This window comes from Passer domesticus, chromosome 13, assembly GCF_036417665.1.
Source record: "Passer domesticus isolate bPasDom1 chromosome 13, bPasDom1.hap1, whole genome shotgun sequence".
NCBI lineage: Eukaryota > Metazoa > Chordata > Aves > Passeriformes > Passeridae > Passer > Passer domesticus.
The window spans coordinates 10,421,628-10,438,064 of NC_087486.1; the positions used below are offsets into that span (position 1 = coordinate 10,421,628).

Here is a 16,437-nt window from a genome sequence, read left to right on the forward strand (position 1 = left end):
CAAAGTTAAGCAACCAGGACACAAGAGGACACAGGGCTGGGGGGACCTTCTCATTAAGAATGCAGACCCCACCATGGCAAAAACAAGATCAATAAATCCCAGTTCAGACCCTGTTGCAACCCCCAGCATTGCTTGCTGCAGCCCCAGGAAGAAATCCTTCTCACTGAAAGAGCAGAAAGTAGATAAATCCCAGAATAAAGAGATCACTATAGTATTTAAAGCTGGTAAAAGTGAAACCACTGAAGACTGAATAATTTGCAACTTAACAGGCATTTAAATATAGCCCTGCATATAACCAACATTTAAATGTCCATGTGAATAAAACAGAATGTATGCAATTTATCCATTTGGCCCTTTGAAGAAATACAACTATAAACATGTAAATTAGCAAAATACTCACCGACACTGAAACATCCTCTATTTTTCTTTTAGCACTGGAATCAAATAAGACATTCCTGCCTCTTCTTTCGCAGTCCTGATACACGATCAGTCGGATCTGACTTGGGTCAAACTCCGGCAAAGGCCAGCTTTAATTGAAAAAGAAAAGAGCAGAAGGATCAATTACCACAACTCTTTATTGCACTGCTCTTTTTACATTATCTGTATATACAACTTGATTAAAACAGAGTCCAGCAAATTCAATGCCATTTCATCAAACCCTTTGATCCTGTAGCCAGAGTTACGGCCTTTGTTTTCTTTTCTTTCCCCTACATGTGCCAAATTACACTGTCATAAACTGCACCAATCCTCTACAACTGCACAAAATGATGCCTGCAGCATTAATAGATCTTGTGCTCTGTCTTGTGATGTTTTCTTCAAGTTCCAGCTATCTAGAATCAATGTCACAGAACGTAGCTTTTGTGTTTAAAGACACAAAAAACCCCAAGATGAATAATCTCAGGGTGGCTTGAGAGAACCACTTGGTTCTCTCCACATAAGCCACTGTGACTCAAGGGCACGGTCAGCAAACCACACAAAGCAGTCCTAACACACCTATTCTCAAACTGGTTTCCAAGGGAAGGAGCTTTCCTGAAGCCTCGGAACCTTCCCTATATGCAACTACTCCAGAGGAGCTCCCACAGGGAGAACTTGGAGGGACTAGGCTTGGAAACCATTCCATAATCTTCTCTTCTTTAAGGGTGCTTTGTAGTCACCACCTTAAATTTTCATTTTAAAAAGCCAGCCACCACTTTAAAGCCCAGCAAGCATTGTCATCCATTGGCTTGGGAATCCATTTTCACTGACACCATCTCAATTCTTGGAAGATACGAAACAAGATACCTGCTGTATCCATGAAACCACCAGGGATCATCTTTCAGCTAGTTTACAAGCCATTTCCTAGATCAAATGAAATTCTGTCTTCCTTATTCTTGGCTTTTAGGCAAGCAGTGCTGGCATGAACTTGAAGAAGCCACAAACAAGGCACTGGAACTTTCCAGCCATTAATGAAGGATACAGATTCCCAATTTGCATGAAGCTGTACATGTATTTCAGCAAGAAGACACCCGTAACATGGGTTAAACCTGGCATGTTAGACTTCAAGACAACAGTAAAATTTCCTCTTCTCTAACTCAGCACCCAAATGGTTTCCTGCTCTGCACCCATGCTTTACGTGACCAAGTTCTGTAACAGCAGAAAATCCATTTGATCACCAAAGCCATCACCACCTATCAGAAGCTTTTAAGGCTGCTCAGTATAGGTACACAAGTTTTACAGCTAGTGTAGCCCAGTGAGGTGAAACTAAGCATCAAGACACACAGTTACCCACTCTCCTGAGATGGAATCTATTTCCTAATCTGCCCATCCCCACCATTTAGCAACAAGAGAGAAAAACAGAAGCTGCAGAGAAGATGGTGTGCAACAAATGTCCAAATCAGCTTATTACAAGAAAGAAAACCTTGAGCAACTTGAGCTGAAATAACTTCATGTCTAGATTTGGGGGCAAGGAGCCATGCACCCTCTCTTGTGGGCACCTAAAGCCAAGTGTTACCCTCAGCATGAAATGCCCACACAAAGTGCAGACACCAAACGTAGCAAATTCTGTACCAAAACCCAAGCACAGTGACAAACTTAAAGCCAAGCTCACACTTACTGGAGGCTCTCCTAATTAACCCCATCTTGCATTTCAGAAAATGTAAGAAAACAAAGTCCCTAGTATGACACATGCCTGGAGTGTTACCAGCTGAGAGGCACAAAAGGCACTAGAGCTGGGGATGGTAATTGCTAAGAGCATGACTTTGGCTAGAAGTGAGGAGGACCACTGGATAAACTGGCTTCCTGGAAGAACAGCCTCCATATATTGAAGTGAAATCAGTGGAAGTCCAGAAACAAACATTTTTTCTGTGGAACTGTGGCTCCTATAAAGAAACTGTGTGACAATAACAATGACTTGCTTGCCAGAAGGGTGCTGTTGCTTGCTCCACCCTTGCAACGCGTTTGAATTTCCTTCACACTCAGACAAAAGCACGTCTTCCATTACCTAGTACTTTTGATATTTGACTTTGAAATTACTGGCAAAGAAGGCAGTAGCTGTTCCAGATCTTAGGAAAGTCTACTTATAAAAAGCTCCAAGAGCAGATTACACACTAAGAGGAGAGAAAGCTAAATATAAAACTCTTGCTGTATTCAGAAACATATTTGATGAAAGTAACAAGAGCTTGTTTACTTCTCAGCTTCTTCACATGACATTTTAACTTTCTCTAGACAAGCATTTAGTAGCTATTATCCATCATAATTTGTGATAATTCCAAAGAAGCGCTATCTCTGTTACATAATAGCATCCTTAAGCACATTTCAGCCTTGCAAAAACATTCCCTGGCAATAGCAGGCCACTTCCCAAACCAGAAGAGCCTTTCAGAGAGCTGGGGGAAAGTTCATTCAGACAGACAGTAAACAGAAGGCAGCCTGGCACCTCCAACTCACCCCCACCAGTGAGGGGGAAGCGGGACACAGAGCTTTGCTTTTGTTGTCAGCAGATTTAAAATACCGTTAAGCTTGATATCTGAATAGATTATCCCCAGAAACATAAAATTCCTGCATGCAAGAGGCATTTTCAAAACAAACATAACAGGGCAGCACTCCAGCTCTCCTCTTCAGACAGATGAAAACTGACCTAGATCTTCTGTATATAATTAGTTCTGTTTATAAATGGAAACTAACTTTGACATTTAACTGATGTTTTCTTGAGATTCCTACAGGAAAACCAGGAGATGTAGAATGAAATGTTCTAGCAATGATAATGAAAGGTGAGACTCCATTTCCCACACTGCTCTGGAAGTGACAGTTTCTTAATGAGGACTTTTCCCCCCATGACCTATCTGCCACTCTTTGATCTTTCCTTGAAACTGATTAGATCTAAAGAAAACCCCCAAAATTAACCCAGGACAAAAAACCCATAAGAACCATCACTAAGAAAAACCCAAACACCTTTCACTAGCAGAAGTGTTTGTGACTTTGCCAGACAGTGCTGTGAGTTTGGGCATGGAGCAAGAGAAAAATTGGTGACAAACAAATTCCTTCTGAGCAGGACACTGCTCCTGTGGAGATCTCCACTACACAAGTGGGGATTCCTCTAGAATGAGATGATCAAAAATACCTATATGGAGTGGAAATCTGTTGATGTATAAATGCGGCATGGGATGTTTTAGAAACAAAACCCAGCTCTCACACTATGACAGACTGGTTGAGGTTGGAAGGGTCTTCTGGAGGGCATCTGATCCAACGCCCCTGCACAAACACTCATGCAAGTACAGAGTGAAAAAGAAAAGGAATTATTTGGGAGAGAAATGGAAAATTCCATATTATTAATGATGGAATTATCAGAAACTAGCAACAACGAGACCAAGATCTGAAAAACGGTATTTTAATGCATATTCACATTTAGGCCCTACTGTTGTTCAGCTCTTCCCTTTTTCCATCCTTTCTGCTTTTCTGCCTTTTTTACCTTCCATCACAAGGAATATCACCTGTAGCTTACATTTACAAATCCTTTTCATGCTTCCTGACACCTCTGCTACAGAGATTCATAGCAATCCAGAATTCCAACTGCTCTCTAAGGATGAATTTTCTTGTCTTCCTGGAGTTTATTACCACCATCAGGGTTTCTCAGCAAGAACTGAATGGCTGTAAATTGGTATTACTTCATTCTGTGAAAGTTTTAATAGATGACACAACAGACACAGAAATCCTTCATTACCACTCCAACAATTAAAATACAGGATTTTCCCCTGTAATTGAATCCCAGTACATTCCTTCCTCCTCATTCCCACCTAGAACATGAACACCACTTCTTCATTACATTAAAGGTTTAGCTTAGTATTATCTTCCCTCCTGGCTGAGACTACTTTTAAAACTGTTTATATTAACATGGCTTAGATAGTATCTGGTTACTTTTTAATAAAAACAGATACTTTAGAAATCTTTAAGTAAAGCAACTGAAGCAAAATGATCAAGACATTAAGCAGGTAGGAGCTGGAAAAGAGTTTTCTAAAAAATAAGGTTGCTCAAAACCAGAATAGGACTAAACATGTAAAAAGTAAGTTGAAATTATCAGTCAAACTATTGTTTTCCTACATCATGTTACCCATAGTTATAAAAATTGCCTGGTGATGAATCACTTGGAACTATTTTTAAATGCATCTACGCAAATGATATTTATAGTTTATGCCAGCTTATCTGTTCTGCATGGTTTACATGTTAGCACCTTTTTAAAGGGTGACAGAACAGCCCGGCAGAGCAGACGGGCCCACCTTGTCCCATGCTCCCCTCGCAGGCTCTGGCAGAAGGAAACCTCTTCCCTCACTCCTGCTAGGTGAGCATCAGAACAGAGGCACAGGATTCCAGAGCTTATCTCCAGCACCTGCAGGTGATTCTCCAGGTATTATCCTTGTTGCAGACCCAGCCAACTTCTACTACACAAGCCTTTGACAGAGGCTGCATGTGTCACGAAGAGCTAACATGGTAAATATGAGACTGTTCCACAGAGTGCACGGGGATTTCAGATACAGCCACATCAAAGCACTCACCTGTACCTGTACAGCCCAATATACAGGATCCTGCAGTTACTTTGCTACAAAGAGCAATCAAATCCAGAAGGAAAATGGTCCTTGCCTAGTTCAACCATCCTATCATACTCCTCTCAGCCCTGAGATGCCTTTTCCCTTCTCCTGCCCAAACACCTCTGCAGATTCCTATTATCTGTTATTAGATTTTTTTCTTTAGCCTTTGCGAAGATACAACAGAACTTGAGTATATAGGATTGATAGGGAGGGTCTTCTACATACTTTAATACCTTCTTACTGCATTTCAGTAATTCACTTATTATTTGACAGACAAACAGCTGCACAGACCATTCTCAAAGATCACAACTAATTTGAAACAATGAAAACAGAACTGCAATGTGTATTAATGATCCTTGCAGCTTTGGAAGACCATCCCCTCCTAGAGGCATGGGCAGGTTATTTATTTAACAGCACCTGAAACACAAAAGAACTTTCTCAGGATTCACAAGACAAGGATGATCCAGGCTGCATGGCTGACTTGCAAAGCTGGCATTTCAAGAGAGAGATTCTGTTTAAGTGCTGGTGACATAACACAACCATAAGGCTGCAAGGAGGAAGAAAGTTCCCTAAATTAGAGAAACTACAGGGCCTATACTTAGAAAAAATTTTGCAAGACATTTGTCTTTACAAGAGCTGAGGTCATGTCAGGGCTGTGTGACTGTGGTGGTGAGCACTTGCTGATTGTGCACAGAAAGGCAGCGCTGGTGCCCCGGCCAGGGCAGGCAGGGAGCCCTCGAGGCTGGATTGCGAAGCAGCCCCGGGTGACTCTGCCCTCTGCCACGGTGACCTCAGCTGGGCTTCCACAGAAGTCACAGGACCTGGGTTCTGGGTAGCAAGGAAGAATAGACAGATGGTGGATCATCTCAGGGACAAGTACCCTTGACTGCTTGCAGTGGTGACATGGGTTTGTCCCATGGAAATAATGTTTCTTTAAAATACAAAAAATAAATCCAAGCCTCCTGCTTTTCATCTCTTGAAAGAGGGTGACATGCCCACAGGCACTGCAGCACTGTGGAGGTCAGCTGCCTGCTCCATCTCTAAGTCAGCCTCGTTATTTACCAGCTTAGCAATCCTCACCTGGAATAGATGCACTTCTTGAGCTCCAGGAAACTTGTGCTGCTTATACTAAGTACATATTGTACACCAGGAACAAAGTACATCAGCCAGGTATTTCACAGGTATAAAAAACTTGGACCTGAACCTCAACTGCCTGCCAAGCTCTTTGGCTCTGTCCAATTCTTTATCTGTATATGAAGCTGACTTTAGTTTGTTTTCATTTTTTCTCCCTTCTAATGAGAGTCACTTGACTCTCATTAAGATACCTAGTTTATACTGTAAAGTCTAATACATGAGCCAGATGCTTTTCCACAAGCAAAAAGACGTAACACTGACAGGTTAGGTACAGCCTAGTCAACACAGTAATCATAATCTGGAGTGTTATACTGAAAATAAACTGGTGGGAAGATTTTGTTAAAGCTGTGTAGTATGTTGAATAACTTCGCAATTCACACACCTTGCAGAATTTACCACTGTCAATAATTTCATAAAATATTTTTGGGACTACTTCACTTATGCCATTTCAAAAAGTACCTGTTCAGGTTTTAGCTGATTTAGGTACATGTATGCATGCAAAATATATGCACATACACACACAAGTTTCACGCTCTCTTGAAATATGTTTTAATTAAAACCACACACAAATGAGACACAGCTCCTTTCAGTTAAATTCACTAGCACTGAACAAAATTACATTATTCAAGCAGACTGCACTTCCCTTTGCAAAGTTACAAGACAGAATCAATTCAGGCAAAAAAAATTGCGTCCTTTAGCATAAAATTATAGCAAGAATCATAAAAAAATAAGTCTCTAGAGGATTCACATCTCTGGAAAATAAGTACTTTCATCACAGGGAAAATAAAAAGCTTTAAAATAATTAAAATTATCTCGAGAACTGTGCAGTGACCATACCTGGGAAGCATCTTTGTCCCCCGAGCAGTTCCACTTTTGAAAATCCCTATAAACTCCTGTTGTGCCTGGCTGCCAACTCAGGTTAATAATAGCAATGAGCCATATTCATCCAAAACCACAAGACTGTCAGGTGACATATCAAGAGGTCTGAATTTAACTCAAACAAAAGACTCTCCATGCTGCAATGCAAAGCCTTAATCCTAGCAACAGGAGCACAGAAACCACCTTAAGGACAGCAGCGTCGGGGTTTGCGCCCGGCTGCCCCGCAGTTTCATAACCCAAATCCTGCCCCACAATTCTGCACAGCCTGCGATTTCTGCTCGAGCAAAGAGCGCCCGTCTTCCCCGCTCCTCCGCCTCTTCCAGGGCTTGCTGCAGAGAAGATCAGCGCAATTCAGGGGGAAGCCAAGCGCTGCCCTGGCAGCGCCGGCCCGGAGCCGTCAGTGCCACCCATCCTCCGCCGCGCTCCCGGCTCCGTCTCATGACCGAGCCCCCGGGCAGCGCCGGGCCGCGGCCGCCGGGCGTTCAGCCCGCTCGGCGAGGAGCGGGGGGGCGAAGCACGGCGGGCTCCCCGCAGCCGGCACCCCCGGCCCGCACATTGCCGGCAGCCGCGGGATGCTGCCGGCGGGGCTGACAGCCATCATGTGACACAGCTGTCACCGCGGGCCACCTGCGCCCGCCGGCCGCGCCGCGCTCCAGCGCGCCCTGCACGGCGGCTCGGGAGCGCTGCGCCGGGCAGCGGCTCCAGGGCAAGCGAACCAGGAGCCCCCGGCCGGCCCCGCTCGCTGCTGCCTCTGCGGCGCGCTCCCGCATCCCCTCCCCGCTCCGAACAAAGAGCGCTCTGTGCGCCCAGCCAGGCTCATTAATATTACACGGGAAGGAGCGGGCATATGCGAGACAATTGGATGGCCATAGACGGGGGAAAAAAATTAAATGCGCAAAATAACGCGCTGAAAGAAAGCCCGACCAAGCCGGGTGGCTGTAAACAAGGTTTGCTGATTGTGCTCCGGCGGTAAGCAGGGCCATGCCAGGAACGGTACCCAGACATCACAACAGCAAAGCGCTTTCTAACCAACATTAAATAGCAAAGAACTGTTTAAAAAACTTTTATCTCTAAACTGTGGGGGAGGAACGAGACAGATAGACGGGGGAGTGAAGAAGGAATTGGGCGTTCAAAAACGCAATTCACATTAAAAGCCATCTAATCTTGTCACAGACATGGGCGGGGCTAATCACTCATACTATTAATTCTTTGTGATCTTTGGATACAACTCAAGGAATACATGAAGGCAGAAGGCTACAGCATCACAGTTCCTACTTTGTTTTCCTCCCCCCAGTGTCTGAAAACCTACAAGTTTTGCCAAAAATAGATTTATCATCAGGATCTCCCGTTCCACTGCATCCCACAACCCAATGCTATTGATGGTTCCCCTGTATCACAGTGGGTGAACCGGTGCACCTGTTCATGGACTTTGCTTCCAAGACCATACAATCCCAAGAGGACAGATGTTGCTTGTCCTCTGGAATGGATTCCAAAGCAGAACACAAAGCTCCCTGTTCTGCTACACATCTCATGGGTTAAGTTCAGGGAGAAATCCTTAACCTCTTGCCACTACAATAGTTTTGTTGTTGTTTTATAGGATGGTAGTATTTTTATGTTTGGTGCCAGACAAGTGTTTTGACACAAAAGCAGCAAAACTAAAGAGAGATAAAACCATTATCTTTTGTTACCATGCTTTACAGGAAGTTTCTCATTTAGAAATGAAGAATTGAGGCCCTAATGCCACAAACACATACATTACAGACTTGGCTTTTCATACGACTAATGCCAGGGAATTCAACGGAATTACTCACATGAGCAAAACTGGGCATGTGCTGGTTACAGGACCCATGCCTTAAGCCCAAATCTTGCCTATAAAGCTTAAAATGCCAAGCTTTAGGAGACAAAAGCAGTAACATCTGACCACTCCTAGCTACCTTCTTGATCTAGTGAAGGAATGTGCAGTGCACAGTAACTTCCTTTACCTGTGTGGCAAAGACACCACTCTCTAAAGGTTACTGATGTCAAAAGTGACCTTTTTTTTCTTAGACATGCAATGCTGAGAAGTGCCTCGTATTATGTAAACATTTATTTACAGGAGTAACATCTAAGGTTTCCATTTTACCTCAGGGTAACCTGATGCGTATTAAAAGAAGTGCTTTGAAAGCTGACCCAGCCTCCATCCAACAACTGACCAGGAAAAATATTGGAAGGAATTTCTCTGCAAATAGAGACAGACTCAACTTGTACAGAGAGTAAACAGTGCTTTAGCCAGATCAGTGAATATTTATTGCTTGAGGAAGGAATTCAGATATTCAGTGTTTGCTTATACACACTGTCACCACTCCCATATCCAAGAAAACACTGGAGCATCTTTAACATGAGTTATGCACCATCCTCTTCTATAGGTGTATATCTTTGAAAGGGTGAAGGCTTTCCTTTTATTTGCGTCTAAAATTTGAGCTTGAAAAACAAAGCTGGTAATATTACCCTGCTTCAGAAAAACACTCAAGTTCAAAAAAATGAAGTTATCGAAATCTCCTGCCATAGTCCATCACCTGCCAGGGAGATATTTCAGTATCCATGCACACCCACCCAGCTGCAGATGGGAAAGATGTGGGTGATGGTGTTCAACACATCCAGCAGCCCAGAGCACGGTGCACCCTCTGCAGACCCCCATGCCCAACTGGGGCTGAGGCATGTTCTGAAACAGACAGAAGCCAAACAACCCTCAAAACCAAACAGCACCAAAAATAACCACTCTCCTCACCACAGACAAAGGCATTTCTGAAAACACTTAAAAATAATGCAAAGGCTCACATGCACCTTTTGGGTATAAATCATCTGATTTTAAACCAAGCAGACAACAGAATTTGCTCCAACCACAGGCTAAAGTGTAATGAAATAATTAATTTTTGGTCTTCACTGGCTTAACAAGTTTTTTCAGTCTTTCTTCTAAAGAAAGGCTTCCCTCACACATGTTGTAAACGCACACAACAAAGAGCCAGTGAGTGAGCCAAGAAATATTTATTGCTTAGTAATGCAGGAAGGTAGGAGCTGGAAGCCACACTAGACGAGAAGAGAGAAAACCAATTAGGATTTTATTTGAAATCTGACTAGAAATACTTGGAAACCATTTCTCTACAAAATACTTGCCTCACTAGGATTACCATTGAACTAGACTTCTAAACAAATGTGCTTTCTGTGCATTTTTGTATCCCTGCAAAAAACCAAAATTCTCACTGCTGGAGAGGAAGAGTGCAGATGTTAAAGCATGAACCTTCCATATATACTTGGAGCATACACAAACCTGCACACACAAACATAAGCCCAGCCAAAGGTCAGCAAGAGTCCAAATGATGAGAAAGATCACTGCAAACAGCCCTCAGGAATTTCAAAACTTGGGCCCTCTATTCTTTAAAGGAACATAGATTGTTAAATGCTGAAAAAAGTGCTTTTGATATGAGATTAAAAAAATAACAACCGAGTTTATAAACTCTCCATACACAGGATTCTCCTTACCAGCACAAGGTCTCATGACTGGAATAAACTGTCTCCACCAGCATTGTAAAGGAGCATCAGCAACTACGAATCTGCCTATGAGCATTCTTGGAGGGTAGGACATGAAACAATTATCTCTCTTTTAAGAACATGGAGACCTCAGCAGATTGACTACCCACTGCTGTAATTTTTCACGTCACGATAAAAATGCTGAAAATAAAAATAACTATCAAAGTAAAAATCTGATTATGGCTAGGCTACTGAAACACTGGTGTTCATTTTATATCGCATTTCCAGTTGCAATCTACTATGAGACACCAAACAAACCTCCATAATACCAACTGGTACTGCAAGACAACAGGGCATTTTCCCCCTGCCAAACAGTTATTTTATTGTGCACACTCGGCTGTGCAGGGCAGACTCTTCTGCTGCAGCTAGTAAAAATGAAGTGTAAATAGCTCAGTGTTGTGTGCATCTAATGAAAAGTTGGGGAGAAAAAAGTTGCAATACAAATTGCTTTTGATGAACCTAGTTGGAAATCAGATAGTTGTTGGAAATAAAGACTCTCCTACATCATCCAAAATTATGTAATGCAGCAGAGGAGGGTTATGGGGGGCAGTCTGTCTTCCCTCCTTTATGCTGTGCATTCTGGAGATGTCACAAGAGGTTCAACAATCCTTAAATCCATACACAAAACTAACTTGACAAAACAAAATCAAGCTCACAAGCTTGGATTTATCAACTGCAAAGTTTGATTAGGGAACTTAATGGTGAGTTGATGCTTTTTATTTTGGAAACTGTGAATATTAATAGATGAGACAATGAGAAAAGACAAATGACAGTCGAAGTTGACTGCAAGACCTCTCCTTATGAAAATGAAGACATCTTAGAGGAATCACTAAGGCTCCACTATTGTTATCAATGCTAATATTAATAATAATAACAAACCCTTGAAAGATTTCTGATGGAATAAGGATGAATACTCCTAACATTTTCAATTTTTTAATAGACAAATATTGAATTCCCTGTATTTATCTTCAGCTTAGATTGTCTTTAAGGCTTTTATTTTCAAGCACTTCTCAGAAACCATAAGCACTATGGAAGTTTTATTCTTTTTGCACTGCTGAAAACTGAGATTTTCAATATACTACTTCAGGAGACATTAAAAGAAAAGCTGCATGGTGCATAACCAACCTGCCAGTGTGCTCTAGCTATGCCTGACATGTCAGCTGATTCTTGCAACAAGCAAACACATCTAAATAGGCTTTTTTTTTTTTAATCAGACAGATACATCTAAAAATAAATACATTTTTAAAGGCTAAAAGACTAGAATGTAAACAGCTGCAATTATTTTACGTCATGCTTTTTAACCTGTGAGCTGTACCAGGGTGGGTGATGCTGTGCCAAGGGTGCCAGGATATAGTGCTTTTTCCACCTTGAAACCCCCTGGCCTGGCTGCAGGCAGCCAGATACCTCCAGCCTGGAGGTCTCACTCCATGGAGTGCCCAAACCACTGGTACCCCCAGTGCCAGCAGGTGAGAGCCACCAAACCTCTGGCTGCAGGCACTGCACCTGCTGCACAGCCCTGCGCGCGACCCGCGAGCCTCTGCTGCGCCGGGGCGCAGGGAGACATCTGCTCGTGCTGATTAAAACATCCTGCAGTACTTGTTTTGTGAGTTTTATAAGGGGAAAAAATATGGCCTTGGTGGTGAAAGTCATCCGGTGCAGCAAAGGCAGCATGGGGCTTGGAGCATTCCTTGGCTGTAAGCCACGGTCCTGTAATTGATTAAGGTGACTGTGCTTGTGACCGAGTGATAATTGAGAGCCTAATAAATCCCCACACAAGTATTTGTCACTCAGAGATGGAAAGCAATTGTTATGGACCTTCATAACGAGCCACAAGTGGCAAAATTACAGCTAATATTAAAAATATCAAGAAAGCCCACAGATCACTCCCAACTTCCTTGCCCAATGTTCACATTCTCAGTTAAATTTCCAGGAGTGTCAAATGCACAAGGACTATACTTTCAGGTTTTCAGCTAAATCATCCCCAGCACGAACTCAAATCATTCCAATTTCTCAAGATTATGTTGAGAACTCCTTGGTCTTCCTTCCCCCTACCCCAGATCTCATTTATCTGCATAGGCAGCATTGCTTTAGCCAAGGTCTATGTGCTATTCTTTTCTCTGGGAAAAAAAAAAAAAAAAAAGGCAGAGCCACAGCTGTTCAGGGTTGCTTGGAAAAGGAGGAAGACAGAGGTAAGTAGTTATTCTCCAAAGATTCACAGGGATCAGTGCCTGAACAGCATTTTACTCTGTCCCTCATGTGACTTTAATTAGGTGTTGATTCACTCAGTCATGAGACACAAGGAAACAGGGCTGCAAGCCCCAACGTCAAAGTAATGCCTGTTCTGCCAGTTTCTGTATTAGCAAAGCACAAAGGGGACATCCAGTTCTGAGAAGCAAAACTTGTGTTTTCTTGCCCATAAACCAATCCATCACACCATTTCAACCTTTCCATATTGAAAAAAAAAAGTAAAAAAGAACATATGAATTATTTCAGAGAAAGATGCTTGTGGATTCCCTGATTATTCTTGCCTGTAAGAGCCAGGACCAGTGCAAGCACTCACAGGGTGAGCTCCCTGGGCAGGCTCTGAAGCCCTGGGAGCAGTGTCCCCTTCCATCTGCTAATCCAGGTCCAAGCTGCTTTAGGATATCACTGTTTCCTCTAAGGTTTGTTTGTTTGCCTTTGGAAAAAGAATACAAGCTATTTTTCCATGGCTTTATTCCTGTTGTTAAGTGAATTTCTTGGCCTCCTTAGCACCAAAAAGCTTTTCTGTTATGGGGTCTGGTTCCCATAGCAACAGGCTTTAAAAATATCAAAGAAATTTTCAGGACATGGTAAACCAATTTCATAAACTGTGTATATGTTTGTAATAGGAAAAGCTGGCGGACAATTATTTATATGTACTCAGTTCAAACAAGGTTTGACGCAGGGATAATCCCAAGATGCTGCTCTCAGCCCAAAGCCTGGGGTTGTAGAGGACTACAGTGAACTTTAGCCTGCTATGTTACCAGGTCATTGATCAAGACAGTCACATAAAATTAATAGATGACAACCATTTTTCCGATGCAGGTGACATTTAAGCTCAGTATGTCATTGAAATGCATGAAATGCCAAAAGCTTTTTTCCTGAAGAATACAACCCCCTAAACCTTTGCTTTTAAACACTGTGTGCTTGTATTCTCACCCTACTAATTTGTGTAGATTTTACAACTTATTTAAAACACATGCCTAGTGCTAAGCACATCAGTGGGTTCACTGGCAGCAGTCAAACTACCTCCAGACTCAGAGCACATGCCTAAGCACAGTGCTGACTCAGCCTTTTTGCCCCCACCAGCTTTCACCAAAACCCCATCTCAGTTACACAGGAACAACTGCAAACTAAAGACAGAGGATGATTATACAAGCAAGTATAAGAAATTCATATCTATGGAATGAAATCCCAGGCTGCCCTGTCTGTATGTGATGCTCATTAATATCAACATTCCATAAGTCCTAATGATAGATACTCCCCAGGAATCAACAACTGCCTGACATGAGTGCTGGTCACTTGCCATCTAAGCATCCTCCAACACCTTCAAATGCCTGATGAGGCCCAATTCTGCAATCTCTCTGTACACAGAGTGGCTAACTGCTGCCATAAGCCCAGCAGACTTTAACTCATCCCTTTAGTTAACCCTCAAAACCCCTAATGTCAAGTACACTGCATTTCAAAACTATTGCCAGGCTCTGAACCAGAAACAATTAGGAATGATTTCATAGATCTGCCAAATAACACTACTGAATATTTAGGTGGATTGAATCTATCCTACAGCTGCTTTTCAGAAGGGAAGACTTTTCGAACTTGGCTCCAACCCATGCACTGAACATCCCTCCCTCACTGGCTCTGCGAGTCAAACAGGCCCCTATTTAACTTGCAGAAGGGATGAAATCTTGATTTGTGTAGATATTGCAAGAGCCCCAAGACTACTGTGAGGAGCCTAGACTGCTTAATTCTCCAAGGCAAGAGTCATGCTGCTCAACTGTTTTCCAAATTAAGCATGTAAAGGTGACCTGAAACTATTTCAGGTAGATTTATATAGAGCAGACACTAAAGACATTGGTTGACTTCACTTTTATGTAACTCATAAGGACATGAGGACAAATAAAAATCAAGCCACAACTTGACCAAGCCACAACTTCATTCACATCAGAAAAAAAAAAAAAATAAAAATACAGGCTATCAGAATATTGGAGCAGCCTGGCACCTTCAAGCAAATGCACCTTAACTCTGAGGTCCTAAATGCTTTGGTTCCCCAAAGCAGAACACGTAAAAATTCATTTAGCTATCAGCTAAGGCCTGCTCAACCTTTAAACCAAGCTTTAAAAAGTGCTCTACTGGGTTTGCTCCATTGTGCTTTGCTCACTGCTGCAAGGAGCAGCCTCTGTACTTTCTGACTTTCTGCCATCCCCTTCAGTTTTCTAAGTCTCACTACATGCTCACGGTTTTGGGTTTCCAAGAATGGTAGGAATGGAAAATACAGGGTAGGACTGGCCTTTGCCCAAGCTCTTCAATACAACTATCCATCTAGAGGGATTTTCCACAGCAGAAAGACTGAACTGGTCAAGTATTACTGAGAACCCCACATGACAGATACATGGCAGCTTCAAGTATCAGCTGAACATAACCCTTACATGCCTCAGAGCTTTTCTTACTGCTAAAATCTGTCTGTGATAAAGAAAACTGCAGGTTCAGCTCAACATGCCCTCCCTGGGTATCAGCACTGAAACTCACTCCAAACACACACCTTCCTTATCATGGAACTGAGCTGGAACACACAGTCCAAACCAGCTCTGCCTGACAGAATCAACAGAATCACTTGATAAAACCTACATTGTTCTACTGGGAGAGGCTGTACTTAATCAAGATATATATGTATGTTTAGTGTATGTTCAATAAACCCCTCTTTGCTGGTAGTAACCAAATTGATGCAAACATAATTCCAGACACTCCCAGCCACCACAGCTTGCCAGCAGATTTCAGTCTGTCCACATGAGCATCCTTAAAATGTGGAACCTGAAGAAGAATGCTGCAGGTAACCTGCTGTGAACCAGCCACAGCAACACAAAAAGCTATTTACTCCACTGCATCAAGAGGAAAGAAAGGCACATGTGCTGGACAGCAATAGCTGTCAATGCCACCAGGACATTTTGGACTGGGTTGTCTTATTGTGGTCTTTCTAAAGGAGGTGTTCTCAAAGTAATTGCTCCCTTTGCTATTCGTTTCCCTTTCTCCTTTTCCTGCTCATGCACATCACTTGGTGTGACACAACAGCAACCCCAAACAGGATGCATGCCACTGCTTGTGGCAGGAGGAGGAAGGGACAGCACAGCACCCAGGGGAACCCTTCAGAGAGGAGAGGCAGCACTGCAGGCTTCAGAAGACACTGAGAAGAGAACAGAAGAATAGAAGGGAAAGCAAGACAGGCTTTAATTTTCTTCTTCTTCTGTGCATGGGTGCATGTGAGTACAAGTTCCCAAAGCAGAGTACCAAACAGGGACAGTGACAATGAGGGAGAACACTAGAAGGAACAAAAAATCCTAAGGCAAATGAATCACACCATCACTAAGGTTGGAAAAGTCCTCCAAGATCATCAAGTCCAACCTTTGGCCAAATATCACCATGCCCACAAAACCACTATATCCTGTAAATTGTATGTATGTAATCACAGCAGCATCATACAACTGCTTCCAACTGCACTTACACATGTACCTTTGTAACCTTCTGAACACTCAACTGCAACCCAAAAATGCTTGTATTTATACAG

General features: G+C 42.7%; 1 protein-coding gene across 4 annotated transcripts in view; it reads right to left on the reverse strand.

Annotated features, from left to right (window-relative positions):
- FNIP1 (folliculin interacting protein 1) overlaps positions 1-16,437 on the reverse strand; it is a 64,543-nt gene that overhangs the window by 36,874 nt on the left and 11,232 nt on the right. For 3 of the 4 annotated variants that reach the window (XM_064387654.1, XM_064387651.1, XM_064387652.1), the window contains exon 2: positions 401-527. In XM_064387654.1, the coding sequence (XP_064243724.1) occupies positions 401-527 (127 nt within the window). Of the gene's footprint in view, positions 1-400; positions 528-7,028; positions 7,748-16,437 lie in introns of those variants that run through there. The other variant, XM_064387653.1, reaches the window with a different exon arrangement.